The sequence below is a fragment of the Chelonoidis abingdonii genome, chromosome 1 (genome assembly GCF_003597395.2).
Source record: "Chelonoidis abingdonii isolate Lonesome George chromosome 1, CheloAbing_2.0, whole genome shotgun sequence".
NCBI lineage: Eukaryota > Metazoa > Chordata > Testudines > Testudinidae > Chelonoidis > Chelonoidis abingdonii.
The window spans coordinates 204,845,242-204,866,670 of NC_133769.1; the positions used below are offsets into that span (position 1 = coordinate 204,845,242).

Consider the following 21,429-nt stretch of genomic DNA (forward strand, 5'->3'; position numbering starts at 1 on the left):
CTATAATAGAAATGTATTTCTTAATTAAACCCAAACCCAAACTGTAATAATGTCTAAAAAGCATGAGAAAACATGGTTACATTTACTGAGCATAGCAGGTCAATGAGGGACAAACTTGTATGTGTTCTTGGCAAGTAATGTGTAATAGTACCTTTAAGGTCAGAAAAACACACATCTAGCTTCAGTGCTTCATTGTTACAGATTAATGTCTGGTGTAGACTCTGCCAGTAAGCAGCCATATAAAGATCATATTTTTGTTGTTTTACAGTATGTAACAAAATTAAAGGGTAAGTGTTATATGCCTAGAATTATACAGAGGCAACTCCTTTCTTTTTTTTAAAAACTAGGACTCCAAAATATATTCAAGATTTTTACCATTAATATGAACCATAAAATTTAGTTTAAATGTTATCTGACAAACACTGTGAAATATTAGAGCAATTTTCAACCCATGTTGTAAACAACCTGACAAATGAACTTTGTTTAAAAAATGGTAATGAATCCTAAGTATTCATGACATAATTGCATGAACTAATCACAAATCACATTGTCTTGGAATGCTTATTATTTGAATAGTCCAAAACATAGTTTGATAATTCTAGCTTTATGATATATTTTAACACAGAGTCAGGAATTCATACCTTGGTGCTATCACAGTGTATTCTAGAGGGATGATAAAATGTCAAACTAGACGACACAGCTACATATTAAAAAGTCTTGTCATAGCAAGATTGGCACAATATGAGATCGCACTGCAAGGACTGAAAATTACTCCCAATAAAAAAAATGCTGTGATAAGAAATAACTTTTTGAAGTGTGTGCAACTGGATATACTGGGAGAAGATTGTGCACTTTTTCAAAGAAACTATTCAAACGACCATCCTGATAGGAACATTAGAAATTTCTTATTATAGACAGGAAAGGAAATAGTGAAAAGAATTCAGTGAAACTTTACAAGCTTGGTTCAAAAACATGTCAGCAGTTTCTAAAGTTTTGAAAAAGTTCAGATTTTAGCAAAGTTGAATTCTCCTTTTCGACTCAAAGTCAAGATTCAGGTTTCACAGATTCTCTCTCAGCACAAAAAACTCTGACAGACAGTTTGGACACAAGAAACCACTGCAAGTTACAAAAAGCAGTTTGAGTACATTTGTGTTAGATAGAGCTGAAAATTTCACACTGCTCTCATGGTTAGGTACAGTAAACTGTGTCCAGGAAAAAGCATTTCAGATAGCAGAAAAGCCCTCTACTTAGTTTTATTCAATATTTCCAATAAAGTACCAATTAGTTATTTTCGCCTGTCCCTATGGTGTACAAATCAGGACATAAGGAGACATACATATTTACAATAGAACCTCATTGTAACTCTGGTGTTTGTAACAAACTGCCTAGTCAACCACCCCATCTCATTTGGAACTGGAAGTACACAATCAGTGAACACTAGAGACCCCCCCTTCAAAAAAGTAAATACAATACTGTACTGTGTTGAACATAAACAACAAAAAAAGGAAAGGGAAAGCAGCATTTTTCTTCCACATAGCAAAGTTGCAAAGCTGTATTAAGTCAATGTTCAGTTGTAAACTTTTGAAAGAACTGTAACGATTTGTTCAGAGTTGCAAACATTTTAGTTAGGAACAATCTCCATTCCCAAGGTGTTCATAATTCTGAGGTTCTACTGTACGTATGTTCTGTAGAGAGTAGACATGATCAGCATACACCACCTTTTCCATCACCTCCCTAAAAATTCTTTGTGCCCTTGATAAAATGATGAATGACTCCCTAAAATAATACATATAAACATTAACAAGTACAAATAATGGAGTCGGATAGTGTTTTATAGGAAGACTGCATTGTATACTTGAATCAGCAATATCTGGCTTCTTTTTTTAGTTCCATTCAAGGCTAGATTACATTATAAAAGCTTTTATCTGCCACAGCTAAATATAAATGTCTCATGCTCTGTAGGACTATCTCTAAAAAAAAGTATTCACATGGCTTGTGCAATATGGAAAAATACATGCTCATGGATTACGCCTTATTAAAGACAAATATGTTAAAGGATGTAATAAAATGTATACATTTTTAATCAATAAAGCATTTTCTGTATTTCATACACAGCAAAAAAATTCATTCATCTTCCTAGATTTTTATGAATATTAATTGATATAACAAGTAAACAGAAATGCTTTAAAGATGTGTTTAAAAAAATTCTCAGTATTTGTACGGCCTTCCTATTAAAAGGTTAATAGTATTGAGAAAGCCTTATTTTGCAATTCATCTGATGCACTGCAAGTTCACAGTTAACTGAACTTTTAATTTGCTTACAGTGCTTTTATCTCTGCCCCTGCATACTTTCACTATAATGTTCAACAAAAATATTTACTAGTAGCTACTAGAATTTTGATGCCTTTACAAAAATGTTCACTGTAAGTGCACTCTGTGCTTCTCCAAAGATAGAAAGAAGTCAGGGCTAAAGGAATTTTACAAGTGAATCCTATTACTGATATTGATTATGATTAGCTACAAGTGCTTTGTTCTCATTGTTTAATTGACCTTCCAAACTAATGTCACTAATGTATGTATCCAGTTTAATTCCTGGAAGAGTACAATGATGCCAAGACTTACGTGGGTTAATTTTTTAAAATTAAAAAATGTCCTGCAATGAGAAAACTGACATTGTCTGCACTGTCAAGAAGAAACTCGATGCACAGCTCTCCCATATTACATTTTGTACGGTGTGCTACACACAAAGTCAGTCTAGTATATTTTTTGTTCTCTTGAGTCGGTCTTCATTGTGAAAACATGATTTCAGAAGATACAAGTTTGGCTGTAGGTTTTTTTTGTTTAAGTACAATACCACAAAGTATTTTCAAGCATTTACTTTGTTATTCACACTTTGCAGCCGTAGTCAATGAATATGTGTTATGGATGTGTTCCATCATTCTCCGGCCGATGTTTTACAGTACATGAGGTTCTGATACATAGAGGTTTATAGTTAGGAAATAGAGAATCAATTATGCATTCACATATGATAATATGGATTAAGTTTCAGAACATATATTTGTCACTAAAAAAACCAAATGTGCAACATTTCCCTGAGCCACCCCAAAGCAGAAACACTGATGGCGTATTCACATCTGGAACATGAATGAAGAATTCTATAAAGAAGTAGAAGTACAGATATATACTTTGAGACAGAAACTACAGATGTTCACTGTGCATACTCAGCGCAGTATATGGTGCAAGAATTAATTATTTTTTTTTAATATTAGGAAAAATATTCCATATAAGTGGAATGTAAATCACAATATATTAGGGAAAAACCATTTCATTTCCCTTCTCTCTACCGCATTCATTTGAGCCAGAAATACTTTCATTGTGCAACTCCACAGATTTTTTCACTTCTTAGGGAGTTCCTGGAATGGCAAAGAAACTATGTAAAGAGAAATATAGAGTTTTAATGAAGAGTGAAATTGGAAACATCAATCACTTATTGGTGTCTCAAAATTTGTATGCTGTTAGCAGAGATATCACTACACTTTTAAGTGCAGTAACAAACTTTTCTACTGAATACAGACCTGAAGTTTCTAAACAGTTACTCAGTAGATTTACTCATTCTGAACACAGTGATGTGCACAATACACAGGTTAGAAAATATAGCTCACACACAAAACAGATGCTATTTTTATAAAAGAATGGGATATCTGCTGGAATATTGGTACTTGTCCAAAATTCACAAAATGTGACAGTAAATGTATTTTTTTCAGTCCATCTCAGTTATGTCTCAGAACAAATGTGTCTGAGTCCACTTTTTTCCTGGAACATTTTTTTTTAAAATATGATTCAGAAATGAAGTATTTGGCAAATACTTGTGAACAGTAAAGAAAAATACAAACACACTATTAATGCTCAGAATTATGTATCTACTCCCTAAAAATATAAAACGTATTTTGCTTATTTATTATATAAAACAAAACTGTTAAAATGTTTGTTAATAAATACTGTAGCCAAAGGAGTAATAGGTTTGATTTTTTTTTTTAAATATAAGCATAAAGTATCATTAAGAATGACAGACACATAGTGGAGATTTTTTTGAGCATTTAGAGTTTTTAATTGTAATCATAGCTTTGACAACATAACTTAGATTATTCTTTCAAACTATAAAATGCAAGGATTTAATTAATTTTGTTCCAACTATGCATAGCAGTTTTATAGAAATAGCCTTATCTTTAAGGACTGAAAATAACCCTGTCTGCAGAATAAAACCTACCAATGGAGTATTTTAAATACATCACAAATTTACAGCATTTGATTGCAGCACCTTTTCCTAGATGATTTGTGGGACTCTAATGTGTTAATTGTTCTAATTCTTCGGCTAAGTCCCATCTGTTAATGGTGAGAAAGCAGCTTCGCCATAGATTTGCATCAGTCCACTACAGTAGCATAACACTGCTGAAAAATGCATGTGCTCTCCACAAATACAGCTCACCAAGAAATTAGCTAGTTTTAATAGGTTCTAATGATGGAGTCTAACCCCACTAAAAGACATCAGCTGAACTGAAGCATAGGTTATATACTACTTTCCATGCCAAATATTTCAGAGCTGTATTTTTTGGATAACTATATGTCTCATCATAGTTCCCCAGCTCGTTTCAGAATTGTAATTTTTCAAATTATTACAGTCCTATGGCTGAATCAAAAAGAGCAAAATATCTTTAACTGCCTCCCCTGCCAAAAAACCATCAAAACCAAAATATTTTCTTACCTGCAATAATTGAGCTACAGCATAAAGATTTAAACATTTTTCAATACAATTTCTAGATGACAGCCCTTGAGGTATATTAATCTTGCAGGATATTTATTTAAAAATGCACCAAACACTTATAAAACATCGTAACAGGAGTGAGGTTTGCTTAGATCTTGAACTCTTAATTCTAAGTGCCTGATATAATTTTAAAAACACTGGAAATGGTATCAGTTCTACCTGGATAGAACTCCCTGTCTCAGTCTTTCCAAAGAGAGAGACACAGAAAGACACCTTCTCCTCCCCCCGTCACACTTGCTCAGCAAAAGCTTTGCTATCAATATACAATCTCTATAACTATTTTCACATCTAATGAGGAGTTTTATATCTGAGTCCAGGAGAAAATCTCAAACTGCAAGAAATATGGGTACCATAATGAAATACTTTTGACAGCACTTCATCAAGAAAATTGTTTGAGATGTGGCATCAGCCTAAAAATGAAATAGGTGTTTTACTAATCTAGATATTTTAACAGCAACACATTTTCAGTGGGATACTTCTAGATTTTTGGGATGGCTGACTTTCTACCTTTGCCCATACATATTTTTATGCTTTATCTAATTTGTATAGGGATTTTTTAAATCAAAAAACATAGCAGTATATAAAAACTCTGACTTTTTTTTTTTTTTTAAATATACAAGTTTGGCACAAAAACAATGAGATTACCGACTGTGTTCCCCATATACCTTAGGATGAGTGTAGAATAAAAAGCCTTTCTTGACAGTGACAGCTGCTGGTCAGAATGGCCTTACTCAGCTGTTCTGCATAGAACAGGAATTTGCTTTGTAAAATTCTGTGGTACATCTGAAGCAAAAGTCAGGTTTATGACAAATATTTCATCCAACTGAAGGCTGTTTTTCCCCTCTCAAGACAATAGGTAGTCTTGTATACACGAGAACAAGCCATTAAAAAGCGTAACGGGAAAAGTTGTATTCCCACACAATCTACTTGTGCTCTGACATGTCCACACTTCATTAGTTTTCATTTACAAAAAGGAAATTAAATAATTTTTCCAATGCAGACATGTCCAGAATAGCATTTCAGCATAAAACAAAAACAAAACATGGTTTTCATTAAGAACCCCCCACAGAAATCCAAAAAGCAATGACAGGAGCTATGAAAGACTGTTGGCATTTTATTATATAGTTGAAGATATATATCTGGCTGCTCTACAGGTCCTGTGGCATTTCAGCTAAGTGCAGTTTTATAGACACTCAGCTCTGCCCACAAGGAGTACATTTTCCCCCTTAGTTTTTTTTATTGGGATAATGTGCCTACTGCAACGTTCATGCAAGTGGGTCTTGGTCTGGCTAGCTTGAGGAAAAGGACTGTTGCCCCTTTAACAGCTCCCTTTCAGCAGATGGGGAGAAAGGGGAAGTTTTCAGGTACTGACAGGAAGGGCAGAAAGCAGTTGGGGCCAGGTCAGTTGTGGGTTGCTGCATTACCCTCCTGCTGACCGAAAGAGTGGGGGTGGGGGGTGGGAGGTGTTTATACCCATGCAGCCCTACCAACCCATGTGGGCAGGCCTATGTTCCTGTGCAGAGTCCAGGAAGGCATACAGGTCTGCATCAGTATATCTATATGCAGAAATAGGATTCTGTAAAGTGTTACATGGGCTTAAACTGTGCATTTTGGACCTAGATGTTGATCCAAATGTTCCCAATGTTTTGGATCAGTTCATGCCCGAGATCAGGGCATGCCATCACATTCAAATCTGGATCCAAATTTCTGGAAGTTTGGGTGTATTTCAATCAGGGGACCGTGTTTCAGGTTAATCTCATATGGAAATTTTCAGAAGAACTACTGTTGCTACTGATCTCACTACAGTATGGGCCATATATTGTCACATTTCAAATGTAAGCCACATTCAGACAAAAAAAAAAAATCAGTGGTATCATATGGCCCTAAGTGTGTTAATTCTGCTTTGCAAAAAGATTGCCTGACTGTGCCCTGATAGTGACAGTCAGGTTTTATATTAAGGACTGTACCACAAACAGCAGTTTTCTAGATTAATTCAGCTACACAAGAGTCAGATTGGGAATGTACTGCTCTGCATTAAGGGAAGGTTTTCATGACGAAATAAACCAGACCAAGAAGAACCAAGAGCATTGTTGAATTTTCTTTTCACTGTTTACAGCCGCGGATGCTGGCAAGGAGTAAAAAGCAATATCAAAATTCTGCAGTTGACAAGTAGCAACATGCATCGTTCATAAACTGTATAAAGAAAAGGCAGAGAAGAAGAGAAGAGTAAAGAACGCTACACTGCAAGAGTTCCTTTCAGTATTTAAGATTAGTAGCTCAAACTTAAATTTGAGTATTAAAAATAAATACTCATGTATATCTATAAGTCAGTAGTCAAAAGTTCCCAGCCCAAAGTAGTATTAAAATCTAACCAAAATCTCATGAGAGGGAAGTTGGGCATTATTGTTTAAACAGTATATTAAAATAAAAGTCATTCAATATTTAGTCTCTTGTTGTGTTACTTCTATCATTTTTTGGTGTGCAGTCCTGTCTGATGTAAGAAACTGACTGTTTTGTAAGGCACAAAGTGAGAGAAACTATGACATGGAGGGCAAAATCCTCACTTTAAATACACAGAAAACTTAATCGCTAGCAATTTACTGACAAAGCATCCAAATCCCAGTAAATCAGGATTACTCTAATCTACCATTACAGGCCAACTCTCCTTTACGATTTCTTGGATTTGTAATTGAGCTGATCTCCTTATATTGGTTATTTATGAATTGAACTTTAACCCATAAATTCCATTTCTGGCTAGAAGACAGGAATGTATTTGTGAGAACTCACTTGGTTGAGCCAAGCTTCCTAAGAGAAGGGTGTAGTAATAACCAATGGCAGTCCACAATAGGAGACATAGCTGGCTATTGGCCAGGTCACACCTGATGTCTACTGATGTGTGGTGATTGACTTGAGGTCATTGCTCAGGTGACCAGGCTGTAAATGAAAATTTGACTGGTCCAGGAGAAGAACCTGAAAGCACATCCGTGCAACTGGGAGCTCAAGTTCAGCTTCTCGCCTATGCCCTCCAATCACATACTGTCTTATCTACTGTATCTGACCCAGCCTCTACAGCAATTAGGTAAGGTTGGAGGCCTGACTGCAGGGCACTTTCAAGTAAACAATCCTTAAATTCCTTGGGTTCAATTATTAACACCACAATAGGAGGCTTGCTTTGGGAAATAGTATGAAAGTACAATAAAAGAGATTTTAGAGAGATGGTAGGAACAGAGGTTCTCACTGGAGTAGTTGCTAGCAGAGACCTTAAGAACAAGGTTCCTTCTCTTATTTCATCATTTGGATGGGGTTCACCTCTCAGGGACTGAGTGAAGTACAGTCAACACTGATATCAATTCTTGGACTGAGTACCTGATGGCCAATAGCAAAGGGGATGACAACTAAGTGATTCATTAATTGCATATGTGGTGGGCAATTCTTGTGGAGGGTTAAGAGCTCTTGAAAGAAAGACCATGATACAAGGAGGAATGGGGTGATTTACAAACAATCAGAGCTAGTTAACAGGCTAAGAAAGGCAGAAAATATCTATATCTTGGGAGTTATAAATTAACCCAATTCACAGGCACTGCTGGTGGGGATGTCCAAGCATAAGGCCATCAAAAGAGAGGTGCAAAGGGCCCACAGGCCAGAGATCCAGTTACAGAATGATGAAAGGATACAGAAGCCCACTGGGAGCAGAGCCAAATCAGCAAAGTTGCTCATTATTTCTAAAGGGTGAGAGGGACTATAATCTAAGTATACAGTGAGTATACAGTTAACTTAATAAACTTGCAGAATTCTTCCCACTTTCCCTTATGGGTGTGTGGTGAGTTCTTTCCCGTGTCCCCTCCACAGCTGACATAAGCAGAACTCATTTCTTTAAAATCTCATAGTAAGTAATTTAAATGTTTTACTGCTTATACCCAAAGCAAAACCACAACAGATGCATTATTCAAACACATTTTTTAAAAAACAAATATATGCAGTCTTTTTAGTTTATTAAATATACTGAATTAATGATGAGCTTAACATAGTCCTTTGCAAATACCTCCCTACAGTAAATGCTCACAACAAACAATACCATTAGTGAATTTTTAAAGAAACAGCAATTAGTGAAAGATTATGGATCTCCAGTAATGGGATGATAACTAACTTTTGTAGCAACTTTCAACTAAGCTATCCATGTTAAGAAAGAAGAAACTAAAGACTGGTAAAAAATTGATTTCTCCTAATCATAAGCTACTTCTCACCTCTATGCTTAAAAATATGCAACATGAAAAATGCATAGAAAATACTAACTGGGCCATAGGGCCACTGGCTAGAAAACACAGCAGAAATTAAATAATAATGTAAAATGCTACATGTAGCTTTTACACTTCACCTCCAGATCATTCCAGTTTGATATATTGTGTATAGCCAAGATCAGCTGCTAGGTGCTGAATACTGAACTATCTTTTTAGAGCAGCTTTTTCGCCAACTCTAAGGTCTACTGCTGCTTTGAGATAATAAGGTTTTTCAGCATGTCAAATGAGTTGCCATCTGGGTGCACAGACTCTACACCTTTGCCTTCCTCATGAACTTGAAGGAATCCACAATCATCTATTCCAACTATCCATGCTAATGGGCCCTCTTCACTCCAGAGACGGACGTGCCTACCACTACAAAAAAAAAAAAAAAAAAGGGAGCACAAGTTAATTATTTAAAAATAAACTTGGAACATGTCACAAAAGTAACCCATTATATTACTACATGTGAACTTTTCCCTCCTCTGAAATGAAATGAAAATGAAACAATGGTTGAAATTCACCAGAGCTGGTTGTGGATTTTATATCAGTTATAAAAACAATTCAACAAGGATGACTAACAAACAGTAATCATGATAAATACTATAGGGAGAGAGCATTGAGTCTTCTATAAAGACAGTGTTATTCCTCATTTCTCTGAATCTTTAGAGATAATGACCTTCAGTAGAGCTCCTTTGTTTTCTCCTTAGACCCCTTTTGCAGAATGCATGGTTAATTCACACTATTTTTACAACGTAATTTTTGATAAACTAGTACAGCACAATTTCAGCATAAGCAAAACAAATAGCTACAAAACCCCAAATATTCTCATTGTTTCATGGGATAGTACATGCAAGATGCCTAACAAAGTTTTGTAATAAATGCCAATGCATTAACATTTTGATCTATGCTATTCTAACACCAATATAAATACTGAGTGTGCTCTTACGTAAAACCCAACTAAGTCACTACTGCTTGAAAAGGCAATCTAGTGGAACATTCACAGTGCAAGGCAAGACATCTATGAGTTATTCCTAATTCTCTAAAGGGAAAGTATAGGAAAAGATGAATAGAAGAGACAGCTATACTTACGCATGTATCCAGTATTTATAATATAAGGGAAGAACTCCATCAGGTCCTTTTTCCTGAAATATGTCTATCAGTCTTTCCAGCACAGTTACACTCCTAGCAATCAGGTAGTCTACTGTTAAGGACCTTAGTTTTGTCATATTTTTCTTATTGTACTCCATGATGAGATCATTGATGCATATGGTGGGATTACTATTATTCACATTAAATCCATAGCCTGAGGAAGAAAAATCATGAGTGCTGAGTAGGAAATATTCACTATTTCTTATCATTTAACAAATGCATTTGCACTGTCTTCAATCATTTGGTGCAAAGCTTTCTAAAGGTTTTCATAAAGGATTTTCCCACCATTATACCGTTTTTCAACAATCTCTTGCATTCCCAAATCCATGTATGCAGCTAATTACACCCAGAGTCTAGTTAACATTTATGTCTACATCCTCCCTTAAACTCTTTTCTGCCAATAAATTGCAGTTCAAATAGCCCCTATAAAGTCCCATCAGGAAAATGCCATCCTACCAAACTCCTAACTTGTGACTAAAGTGAAGATTTAGGAATAAGGAAAGTGCTAGCTGTGCTGTCTCGACTGCCAATAAAAAACTGAAAATCCCTTAAATTATGGTATTGACAGCCAGCTACCAAACTATCTGAAAGCAGACGATTAACCACACTATGAATCTAGCAGCCTAGAATGTGATAAGAGTCTCTTCTATTTACTACAGTCAACTGATTTCACATTCTGGAAAATAAGCCTTTTTTCCTCAGCTCATAAGTCAGCAATTGGCTTTCTGGGAAAAGCCCTGCAGAGTCAGACTTTTCAGGGTTAGACTCCAGATTAAGCTGTCTTGCCATAATATCCTTTTGAAGCCTCAAGTTTCTCACTGAGATCTCTCCAGCTAGGATACTGTTGGCAAAAAGCCATTCTTATTATACGGCTCTTGGGGACTTTCTTGCAGTCTACTCAAACAGGCTTTGAGAGATGTAAGAAAATCTTGTATTAACTATTTATTCCCTCCTTCCCCCCGTATAATATGGATTTTCTTTTCCCTGTGCAGTTAGGCCAGATGTGTCACTCAGGCTCAGGAGTAAACTGGCTTCTTCTGTAGGAAGCAGTAGGTTACATTATTTTATAAACTTGATGAGATCATGAAAACATGGAATTAATTCATCTGGAATTATCTGGAGAGAAAAGGTTCTCTTCAGGAACTAAATTACTTTTTTCCTTTTTTAAATAAACTAGAATATGCACACAAAAGAAAGATCTACAGTAATATCTAGCAAAATATATCAATACCACTGGAAGTAGGGAAAATGTATTATCTAACAAGAAAATGAGAAAAATTAACACAATATGCTAAGAAGTAAACAACTCAAACACAGCTATCTGCACTCAAACATAGTACATATGAATAAAGACCTTAGCTACTAATGTACTATCAGTTTCAAGATTTTTTCCAAAAACTGTGACAGCAAAAGAGAAAACATCACCTATCTTGCAGAGCCTGACAAACATGTGAGCAGAGGATCAGACTGAAGCCTTAGAAATCTCTTCATAGGATATATGAAATGAGTGACCTGTCATGGTTAGAAAACCTGGTAATGTCAGTTAGTTAAAGAGTTTGTCTTTGGTCTTATCTGCTTCTGAGACGGACACTTAAATTCAGCTGGGTTCCCTGGCAGAGAGGATCTTTGTCCTGATACAAAAAACAACAAAGAGTCCGGTGGCACCTTAAAGGCTAACAGAGTTATTTGGGCATAAGCTTTCGTGGGTAAAAAACCCACTTCTTCAGATGCATGGAGTGAAAATTACTGATACAGGCATAAATATATATTGGCACATGAGGAGATGGGAGTTACCTTACAAAACACAGCTACCTCTCTTATAATCTAATCCTTCTAACCATAGTATCAAAGTACCAGTAGTTTTATTAGCTGAAAAATGCAGTTTTAGTGGTTCCAAGACTGCCTTTGAATTTGACATGAATTTGTGGAACAGTTTCAACAAAAAGGTTTTTGAGTTAGATTCTCAATGGGACTTTCAGAAAACAGGAAAAAGAGCCCTCTCTCTCCACCCATAACTAGGGTTAGAAGGTTTAGATTATCAGAGGGGTAGCCGTGTTTTGTAAGATAACTCCCTTCTCTTCATGTGCCAATACATATTTATGCCTGTATCTGTAATTTTCACTCCATGCATCTGAAGAAGTGAGTTTTTTTTAATCACAAAAGCTTATGCCCAAATAAATCTGTTGTTTTTTTAAGGTGCCACAGGACTCCTCATTGTTTTTGTGGATACAGACTAACACAGCTACCACTCTGATACTTTGTCCTGCTACACAGACTTTGTTGGCTCTTGGTATTTATTAACACCCCCCACATATTGAATAAGTTTAATTGGAATTAGATCACTCAACTTGGTTTACAATGAAGCCATGTGGCTGTAGAAAACGGATGGCACATTTTGCATATTGAGTTGTAGGTGTTTGATCATGCTACTAATCTAAGAATGGGTAGATTACTCTGTACTCTAAATGCTGTCACCAATACACTCAGTACTGTTACCAGATCACATATTCCTTGGAGGAAAAGAGGGAGAGGGTAGTCAGACAGAAAAGAACCTTCTGCTGGTAGTGCAGACACTGGTACAGGAATCTCAGGAACTTCCAATTTAGAGGGTCTGATTAGTAAATGAAAATACAACAGAACTCTGATTTTATGAACACTGACTTTATGAACAACTGGTTATAGTAACAATTTTTTTGCCATTGAACATGCCTTCAGCCAACATTCAAGTGGCTATATAGATCTGAAAAAATGAGAGATTCTGTGGCAAAGAAGAGAAGCAGTTCTTTCCAAGACAAATCGGGCACACTACATCCATTTGCCCCATTCGTCACATACACTATCACTGACAACTGATAAATTAACTTATGAATGGAACTTGCTGTAATTTTTGGATTTCCAATTTTATGAATTTTTGCATTTCTTGAACTCCTTAATTGCCAATTAATTCATAAAACTGAGGTTCTAATGTGTACCCTCTTTCCAGACCTATTTTTGTCATGAAGTCTCTACTGGAGATGACTAAGAGGATGGAATGAATAAGTTCCAATTTGAACTGGAATTTTTTGGTGCATTTATTTAGCAGCTCCATGTCTAATGCTGAAATGTAATGAGTCAAGAGAAGTAATTGCTACAAAAAAGGTGATTTTTATTTATTTATTTTTAGGATGGGTTTTACCTTCTTGTCTTTAGAAGATAAATTCTTTTGTAGGTATTACCCTTGGGTTAGAATGGCTCAGAAAAAAACATACGGAAGGACCAAATGCTCTAAAAGACAGAAAAGGCTTCATAAATATGTCACAGCCCCTTCCATTCTCTTAAATTCATGAAAAAAGAAAATTGCCTTTCAAAGGTATGAGTTCAACAGAAGATGCAATGGCTGCAACTATGTTGAAGAGAAAAGAAATGACTTGACAAATTGTTTCAGAGTGGTAGCCGTGTTAGTCTATATCAGCAAAAACAATGAGGAGTCCTTGCGGCACCTTAGAGACTAACACATTTATTTGGGCATAAGCTTTTGTGGGCTAGAACCCACTTCATCAGATGCATGGAATCGGGTATAGCCCACGAAAGCTTATGCCCAAATAAATTATGCCACAAGGACTCCTCGTTGTTTTTGACTTAAGCTGTGTAACTTGTTTAGATCTTTAAGCCATCAGGGTAGGAGCCATGTCTTCATTCACTCTGTAAAATACTGTGCACATATGTTGTGCTATGCACCAATACTAAACAATAATAATAATCTCCCTGTCTTAACATTCTGGATTTGTCAAGGAACTTCTATGTAGTTTTTAGACTTATCAAAAGATAAAGAATTGCTTTGAGGAGGCAGGACATTCTGGAACTCCCTACAGAGCACAGAGTTTGCTCCTGAGCACATGACAGATCTATTCTACTCCATACTTCATGGAGAAAGGAAAAGACACGGCGTGCTTATTAGACAGGAAAAAACATTAAAAATATAGTAAACTTTTCTCCATGGTACCCTACCTTTGTGACTCAATGTGAAAGAAAATTTTCATCCTGTTATTTTTAATTCTTCAAAACCTTCTATATCAATCCTGATGCTTGTGTTTAGCTTCTCCTGGCCAGCCATATGGAATGTTATAGATCACTGAAGACATCTATTTTTTGTATTTTGTGAATATCATGGTTTGCATACCCACTTCTCATTTGCTCTTGTTCTTGTAGTTTGAACTCATATAGAATATTAAGAATAATTAAATAGCTTTAGAAAAAATGGCCTGACAAGCCCAAAAATAATTTAGACACTTACCAATAAGTATGTGAAATGTGTCTCCCATAAGTGTAGAATTTACCAGAACCCCACCAAGCTTCATTAGGTCACTGTAGTAAATATCATTTGGCCACTTCACTCGCAGGTCAATATCCTAAATAAATCAATGAATATGTATATAACCATATTATGCTGTTCTTTTGTAAAGACTGCCATCACTCAGTATTTCTGCAAATGCCATCTCTCTCTGCTACCTTGGAACATGATAATTTAGTTCTTTCTTAATTAAAGTAGATTAAAATGTTTTACAGAACAATGAGTCAGACACAGAACTATATTTTGAATTTGAGTTTTTATAACTAAGCACACATTTGAGGTACTCTGGTGAGTATAACAACATTAAAATGGTAACTCATGACTGCCAAAAATCCAAATATCAAGGAGAAAGTTGGCATTTTCACTTTGAAAAACTCTTTCTTGAGGCTTACTCCTCAACTCCAAAGAAAGTAAATATCTATAGGGGAATCTGCATCTTCTGGATGCCTTGACCTAGCCCAAGTTTAGTGGTGGTTTATTATGAAGGTTGGCAGCAATCACAGACAGTTGAGAGCAGTTATTTAGTAATAAGCTATACAGTAAAATACTAATGGCTTACAGGAACTATACATAATCAAAAGTAGGGACTGTAAAGTGACTTGGCAGAGGTCTTCCCTAAAAATCTCAAAATCACAGACAATAGGTAATTAATCACTGGAACAATTTACCAAAAGTTACGGGGATTGTATATAATTGGCAATTCTGAAATCAAGACTGGATTTTTTAAGCAAAGAAACTAAAGTTCGAAAGGAATTATTTTGGGGAAATTCCTTGGCTTGTGTCAGACTATATGATCACAATGGTCCTTTCTAGTCTTTCGATCTATTAATCTATGAACAAATTTGTTGAATTTCTTTATTTGCCATAAAAATTTGTTTCAGGATAAAAATGATCTATTAAAGAAAGACAGTCAACTTTGTTAAACACGCCTAGAACTGCCCACAATGAACAGAACAAATATATCCCAAGGTCCTTGCAGAAAGAAGTCAGACAGGGAGGCAATGACATCCTGAAGATCAGGAAGGAAATTCAGCAGTCAGGAGAAAATTCCAGTTCACAATTAACTATGTAAATAGTCCTAAAAATATTCACATTTTATGCAGCTATGTTCAATCTATACCATGGTATTGAAAACACAAACTGCATCATATGACACCATTCCATTGCAATAGAGAAGTTTTTGTTAAAGCCACAGAACTGAATTAAACTTTGCACCAGCTACTTAAATGTAAAAAGAAAGCAAATGTGCTTCCTGGAGCTTAAAAAACTGCATATGACTGGATCCCAAGAGGCAAATAATGGGAGGTGCTCCACGACTACAAGAATCTGGTTTCCTCTCCTTTTGTAGATCATGAAATCCTTTTACAGGATGTGTGAAAAATGCACCTGGGTCTATGTCTACTTTCCTGACAGATTTAAAGGCCAGGGAGGATTCCATTACACAGATGTCTCTGCATATCTGTACAGGAAATGCTAACTTATTCTGATACCATACAAAATTGTAAGAGAACATCATTAGTTCATATTCATTACCACAAGCACTTGACTATCCACATTTCAGTGCAGATTTACAGAAGATTCTTTGGACATACAGTTTTCAAAGCATGCCACAGCTAAGCCATTCAGTATGTCAGGATTAACCGATCTTCTCAAGGCATCCTGTGCAGGTCATTACTCTGAGTAAATAAACTGTAACAGACTCAGGAGTCTGAAAAATACACATTGCTAGCTTGTCTACATGGGGAAGTTAGTGTGGAATAAGTTAGGGTGTGAATGTAAAGTGCAATAGTTATTTCACACTAACTCCAATTTAAAGTACATTAAATTTAACCACACAAAGGCACTCTTAGTCCAGAATAAGAGTGCCATGTGGTGAGCTAGGGCAACATAACAATTGTGCTTTAAATTTACACCCCAGCCTGTTCTGCACTAACTTTCCAAGTGGACAAGTCAATAGACCACAGATATTTGTACTGCTAAGGAACTAACTGCTGGATATGGAGAACAGCAGATATTTCTACAATAGTACTAATTTTCAAGATTAACTATAGTGGTGACGTGAGTTTTTTGTTTTAATATAATGAGGCAAGATGAGCTGCTACATAACTACCATCGTTTCCAAAGAATTTACTGTCAAAATATAAAATACAATGATTTTGCACTGATTTAGCAGGTTACATGTAGTGGTGACATGTTATTTTTATTTGTAAGTTATATACTGGCTCCTAAATACTGCTCTGTCAGGGACAGTAGAAAATATCTAGAACATAAGGTTTGTTTGTATTCAGAGCACTGTCATCTCAAATGAAACTCTGAATTGAATTGTCAGATTTTCCCACTGAGAATCCAGAACTGTGGACAGTAGCTTGAACTGCTGTCCATTTAGAACTGTGAACACTAAAGACACAGCCCTAAAAATGACTGACTGCTAAACTGAGACACGTACATTTGCTATTTTTGTATGAAAATTCTGGAATGGAATTTGAGCATAATAAAACAACATTAAAAGTATGTTAAAGTAATAATAAAAGTCTGACATGCAAAAAGGTATGGAAATGTTGATCTAAGATTGAAACCTCATCCATAACGTAGCCCATTGTTCCTAGCTACTGAAGCTCATATGGCATATATGTTCATCCACCACGTGGAGAGCCTTGCATTACCCTAGGTCCAATGGGGCAATTTAAGAATAGAGTTTCAGATTTAACTTTGAATTTCCTTGCTCTCATGGATTTGAGTCAGACTCTTAACATTGTTTTAATCCATTGTCTGTCTTTAATTTCCTTTCTTTAAAAAAATCTCAAACGGAGTACAGAAATCCTTTCTTCCATTGAGTTCAGGACGATGACAAACTGTCAAAGCATATTTAGTGATTCCTCTTAATTTAATGATTACTAATATGATGGAATTTAATAGCTCCAAATTATGTAGTTAATTCATTCTTAGAGGGTGGAGTGTGTTTCTTTCAAGATAAACTCAATTTCTTTATGGTCAGAACAAGCTATTCTAAAAATATAAATGTATACTGGGTAGACTCAACTGTATGTGTTAGTGACACAACTATTCCTTCTGTGTTAATATAATCATCTATTGTGTCAACCAAGTTGCTACTCCTGAATGGACTAATTTAAAAAAAAAAAAAAATTAATTGAAAAGTAGCCGCTATATATGCCACAATATGAAGGGAGGTGCAGAAGCAAGAAATGTCTATTTTTGCTTTTGGACTCACACTTTAAAAAAGTAACCACTCTCTCCCTTTTATTTTCAATAGTTAAAAATACTGACCTCCCCAGCCAAAGAGTTTGTACTGCAAATTTCAGTCTGGAGCAACTTTTACAGTCAAGTTATGAAGTGCTGAAGCTAGGAGGTTTTAATAGAAGGGCTGACAGACCCTAAACTACAGCAAAGCTACTGGGTGCCACTATAAAAAAGTTCATGCATAAATGTGCATAAGACATTCATTTTGAGTAATATAGGAAACATGTGCTTTAGTTAACTACTTCTGTAAAATACTGAAGTTTTATAGTTAGCAAATATTAGAATATGGTAACATTAAAAAAAGAGATATATGAGGTGAAGAAGAAGATTGGTTCTTCATTTGAACACTGACGACAGGACATTTGGTTCCCTCCTGAGAGCAATACTCCTAACTTTTTCTTTAAAAATCAGTTTTCAACCTTCAGAAAGAGTTGGAAAAAATCCTTTAAAAGGGAACAAGTGGCCTCTGAAATGCACCAACAAAAAAAGCATTTATCAGTTTTGTTCCGTTTTTCTTCTCACTTTTCCTCAACACTTTCATAACCAAAACAAATGAATCCAACACTTAGACAAAGCAAAAGGTAAATCCATCTTCACTGATGGAATCTGAGGCTCAAATGCTCATCAGATTATAAGTGAATGAGTTTGCTAGACTCAATCTAATCAATAGCAGGCACTCACTTTGCAAGCACCAGAGCTATTAAAAACACATATAAATGAATCGGCAGGCTAAATCCATCCATTCTTTTAATCACACAGCAATTATACAATCCAGTATTACAGAAGAGCTAAACTCATTGGCAGTGATACTCAGACCTCAGCGGTTCAGGAGACAACTTAGGGATCAACATTACCCAAAAGAGGCACAGTAGTGTGAATTTATTGTTGCATTACTATGATACTATGTATTCATATTTAAACGGTATGACAGGAAATATTTAGTTTTTAACATTTTATTTTTTATATATATGTAATATTATATATAAATTCACACAAAAAATGATTGACCAAGTATTATTATTTTTGGTTAATAACGTAGCAAAAGCATCCTGACTGGTTAATAATTAAATCATACAGTGTTTAATATCATGTTCTGCAAAGAGCCAGAGTAGACACATTAAAGAATCACTTGTGGCTTATGAGCCTCAGTCTGAGTATCATTGATCTATGGTTTCAATGACACAATCTAGTTATGAAGGTCAGGTTAAAGACTGAACTCAGTGAAATGTGAAAATAACAGGAATATTAAAATGAATTAAAATTAGATACCTGATATCCAGGTATTGATCTCACTGATTCCACCACAGCCAGGGACACCAGGTGCTGAATAAAAGGAATTCTCTGTCCCAGCTGGGAACACAAAGGAATGGAAACATGTAATGTTGACAGAGCACATCCCACAGGACTGAGCCAGACATTTCCGCCACGACCTGAAAAAAATCCACAACACTGAATAAATAAACACGTAAGACAGAGAAATCGTGAGGGTTTTTTGTTTTGTTTTTTCAAAGTTCATACTAGTTGATGTAGAAAGCAGCAGCATAAAAATTAGTTTATTCAAAAATAGCACCCACTTGAAAAAAATCTACAAGGAGGGCTCTAAAACTGTTCCAGCTTATTTCAAAGAAAAACTACATTCAATTTTATAGCTATTTTAAAGTATTTGTTTTGTTAATGTGTGTTCAGGTAATCATGTTTATAGAAACTTCATAAAGAAATCAAAAGCATTGCACATGATATGTTCCCCAAAATTCCTTGGTATCTTGTAGATTATATGTTTTTATGAACTACTTATGTTTGGTTTTAAATAAAAAAGTACTTGTGAAACGTTCCTGGAGATTGTAGCCTTCTATCTATCCACAGAACAGAGTCCATGCGTGTAGTTCTCAACCTATTTACCATTGTGGGCCATATCTGTAGCATTTTGTGTGTTATATGGGTCACACCCACACAAAAAACATGCTCAGTGTATGATCCTGAGGATGTCACATGAGACACAGCTGTGTGCTGATTGTTCTGCAAGTGACCTGTGGTCCGCAGGTTGAGAACCACTGCTCCACGTCAATTCAAGGCCCAGTCCTACTGCAATGAAGTCAATGGGAGTTTTGGTTCTGGTTTGGTTCAGAGCAAACTGTGGTGATGGCAGTTTGTGCCATATGGAAAACTTTTTAGTAGGAATTAAAACAATGCCACCAATTAATTCTATGTAAGCCACTAAACATCCATGAGATAACTACTTCTGGTCATTTTTAACTTGGGCTGGATTCAGATTAGTAAGAATAAAAGGGGGAAAAACTGCTATCCGATTATCAACCCCCTGAGCTCTCCAAAAATATTTTTTCTTTGTGTCTATAAATTATGGCTGTCAGTTAATCGCAGTTAACTTGCAGATTAACACAAAAAAATTAACCATGATTAATCATAGTTTTAATTGCACTGTTAAACAATAGAATACTAATTGAAATTTATTAAATATTTTTGGATGTTCTTCTAAATTTTCAAATACACCTCTACCGTGATATAACACGACCCGATATAACACAAATCTGGATATGATGCGGTAAAGCAGCACTCTGAGGGGCGGGGCTGCTTTACCGCATTATATCCAGCAGTGGGGCTCAGACGCAGATTGAAAGGGCCCAGGGCTCCCCGCAGTGGCCGAAACCCGGGGCTCTTTAAATCACTGTTGGAGCCCTGCCGTCGCTACCCCAGGGCTCCAGCAGCAGGGCTTCGGCGGCGATTTAAAGGGCTTGGAGCTCTGGCTGCTGCGAGGAGCCCAAGGCCCTTTAAATCATCGTCGGAGCCCTGCTGCTGCTACCCCGCCGGTACCCCGATATAACGCGGTAAGATTTTTTGGCTCCCGAGGACCGCGTTATATTGGGGTAGAGGTGTATATTGTTTTCATTTACAATACACAATACAAAGTTCATACTGCTCACTTTATATTACTATTTTTTATTACAAATATTTGCATTATAAAAATGATAAACAATAGAAATAGTATTTTTCAGTTCACCTCTTTATCGTGAAAATGCAACTTACAAATGTAGATTTTTTTTGTTACATAACTGCACTAAAAAAAAAAAAGACAGTTACCTGTTCCTTAACTGGTGTTCTTCGAGATACGTTGCCAGGGCGGCTCCAGGCACCAGCACGCCAAGCACGTGCTTGGGGTGGCAAGCCATGGGGGGTACTCTGCCGGTCGCTGCGAGAGCGGCAGGCAGGCTGCCTTTGGTGGCATGCCTCTGGAGGGTCCGCTGGTCCTGCGGCTTCAGCGGACCTCCGTGGGCAAGCCGCCGAAGGCAGCCTGCCTGCTGTGCTTGGGGCGGCAAAATACCTAGAGCTGCTCCTGTGTGTTGCTCATGTCCATTCCATATTAAGTGTGTGTGCTCGCCACATGCACCAGTGCCAGAAGTTTTTCCCTCAGCAGTATCCACAGGGGAACGGCTCTGGTGCCCTCTGGAGTGGCGCCTGCATGGCGTGGTATAAGGAGTGCTGCCAGTTCCCCCCACCTTCAGTTCCTTCTTGCTGTAAACTACAACAGTGGGGAAAGAGGGCGGGTTGTAGAATGGACATGTGCAACACATCTC

General features: G+C 36.4%; 1 protein-coding gene across 1 annotated transcript in view; it reads right to left on the minus strand.

The window, feature by feature from the left end:
* Positions 1–6,907: 6,907 nt before the first annotated feature.
* HLCS (holocarboxylase synthetase) overlaps positions 6,908–21,429 on the minus strand; it is a 209,240-nt gene continuing 194,718 nt past the window's right edge. The window contains exons 8-11 of the mRNA XM_075073730.1: positions 19,109–19,269; positions 14,525–14,639; positions 10,192–10,405; positions 6,908–9,474 (exon numbers count right to left, since the gene is read on the minus strand). Coding sequence (XP_074929831.1) covers positions 9,303–9,474; positions 10,192–10,405; positions 14,525–14,639; positions 19,109–19,269 — 662 coding nt within the window. The 3' untranslated portion in view covers positions 6,908–9,302. The remainder of the gene's footprint in view (positions 9,475–10,191; positions 10,406–14,524; positions 14,640–19,108; positions 19,270–21,429) is intronic.